At 31.7% G+C, this 2,493-nt stretch overlaps 1 protein-coding gene across 1 annotated transcript in view; it reads left to right on the top strand.

Annotated features, from left to right (window-relative positions):
- The window catches only part of LOC103581590 (olfactory receptor 10AG1-like), a gene marked incomplete at its 3' end in the record, with an annotated part of 22,426 nt that extends 20,390 nt beyond the window's left edge, over positions 1-2,036 (top strand). The window contains 1 exon segment of the mRNA XM_008563387.1: positions 1,780-2,036. Coding sequence (XP_008561609.1) covers positions 1,780-2,036 — 257 coding nt within the window.
- Between the last annotated feature and the right edge of the window lie 457 nt (positions 2,037-2,493).

Here is a 2,493-nt window from a genome sequence, read left to right as displayed (position 1 = left end):
TTGAATTTGAGAGAGAAAGCCAGTGTCAAAATATTTATTGGTTGTATACAGTGATTCTATTTATAACTGCCATTAAATATGAAGATATTACATCCAATTAACATGATAATGATATATATAATGAAAAATGAAAAATGATAACTCACAAAAAGGGGGTCTTTTGGTTTGTTTTACTTTTCTATAATAACTAGAATCCATTTCCTTTGTTCATATCTGAATAGGGATTTAGTTGCTCTTTATATGGCATTGTAAGTTTTGTCAGGATTTTGTTCTTTTTTCCATTTTGAGAACAATACATTCACATAATTAATTTACCTTAAGTTTAATTCAAAAATATTATGTATCCAATCTCTAAAGGAGTCATCAACCTTGATGGTTAAAGTATTCGACATATATAAAACACTTTTGCTTACTTTACTTTGATGATGATGTAATATAGGCATTATTACATAAAATATATGAGAGATAACCGAGAACCATTAAAGGAGACCACATCTTGTCTCTTGTGTTAGACAATATCTTGTCTGAATATTCACTAATGAGATATGCTTTCTCACGCATTCTCTATCCAAATTAGAGATTCCCTTCCCTTAATTTTTGGGCAACTGTTTAATAATTATAATAATTTATAGTATTCAGTTTTGCTTTCCATATGCTTATCTCTGATATATTATTAAATGATAATAACCAATGGCACATAGTGAGACCCTTAAGGTTTGATGACCCTTTAGGTTGAGTTCCTAAAATCGTATCATCAATGCATATTGTTCCATACCGTCATTATAAATTAATCAACTAAGATGCCAAAGGACATTTATTAACCATTTGTGGCATGATTGGATTTTTAGAATTTTGAAATGTAATGCTTGATAGCAATAATTTAATTTTGATAGATAACTGAAACAGGAATACAAAGTCAAACAGAAGTTCATGAACAAACAATAAGAGCTATATGATGTGGAAGGGAAAGCACACAGCATACTTGCAAAAGTCTTCATGGAACAGTTGAGGCATTGTTAAAAAATATAATTCAAAATTTGATGGTGGGCATACCACTGGGAAAGGTGAGAACTATAAGTGTTTGTGCTTCAAGATTCTGTTTGTTAATATGTGGAATAAAATGCTCATGTTGCTTTCTCTACAAACAATCACAAAAGGAAAATGCATAACTCTAGAATCATTTAGTTCTATCCAAATGCAAATCTAGTATTATATATTACTTATTTTAATATGTTTAGAATGTGTAATAATATTTAATTATTATAACATATATTCACCATTAGACTTTAGTTTTGCTCTTTGATTTTAGGATTTAAGATGGTGGATTATGAACAGAATTAAGAAATTTTATACACTAATTACTCAAACACTTCTAGTTAATAGAAAAATTGCCAGAAGGAAAAACTAAACAAAAACAAAAACTAATTTTGCTATTTTCAAAAACCTAAAACAAACCACTGGAAATAAATCTCACTTCAATAAAGGAAATTTTTTGTTGGGAATTTTCTAGTACTCTCAATCGCCAAATATTTCTTTTTGTGATATTTTTCTTGTCTATATGATAATCCATATGGGGAATATCATTACTCTCATAACTTGGGGTGACCAGGTTTTTCAGACTCCTATGTATTTTTTCTACAGTAATTTTTTTCTTCTTGGAAATCTGTTTTGGGTCTCTCACCCACAGAATGTTCATAAACTGTTGAACTCAGAAAACAAATGTTTCTTTGATTGCCTGTACAACACTGATGTGCTTTATCCTTATGCTTGAAAACACAGGGTGCTTTCTCTGGACAGTGATGACTTGCAACATCTATGTGGTCATTTATTCATAACCCTCTGCACTACTCCAGTTTTGAACCGCTCTTCTCCAGTTGTGTATCCAGCTGGTGGCTGGCTCCTGGATCAGTGGAGTTCCAGTTGTGCTCGGGCAGTTGTGCCAGATTTTCTTCATGCCTTCTCTGGATCTAACCAAATCAATCTTTTCTTCTGTGACATCTCTTCAATATTCAAGCTGACCTATGGAGATAATGCCTGTGAGTGAAATGTTGGAATTTATAGGTGTCGTGCGGTTTGGTATGATCCCTTTTATGATGATACTTAGCTCCTACAGGAAAATCATCTCCATCATCCTGAAGTTGTCATAAGCAACAGGACAAGACAAAGCCTTCTCCATCTACTCTTCTCAAGTCATAGTAATGACTTTATTCTGTGGATTCAAAATTATTACATATTTATGGCCCAAATCCAAACATTCTGCCAGNTTTTTGTATTTATATTCTTTGTTTATTTTAGAACACTGCAAAACTCAGAGAATCAAGACTCAACAGATACTAAACATGAAAAGAAGTTTCTCAACTCAAAATTTTATTCAAATCAAAGTCTTCTAATTTGAATTTTTCATCTTCTTTGTCTTGGACAAAACTGATAACAAGATTGATACTAATCAGTTTGAAGTTCACAGAACCCTACATAAGTACAGCATGCTTAGTG

The sequence above is a fragment of the Galeopterus variegatus genome, unplaced genomic scaffold, assembly GCF_000696425.1.
Source record: "Galeopterus variegatus unplaced genomic scaffold, G_variegatus-3.0.2 Scaffold13410, whole genome shotgun sequence".
In the NCBI taxonomy this organism is placed as follows: domain Eukaryota; kingdom Metazoa; phylum Chordata; class Mammalia; order Dermoptera; family Cynocephalidae; genus Galeopterus; species Galeopterus variegatus.
Note: the sequence above shows the minus strand (reverse complement) of the source record. Positions and strands in the feature narration are given on the sequence as shown.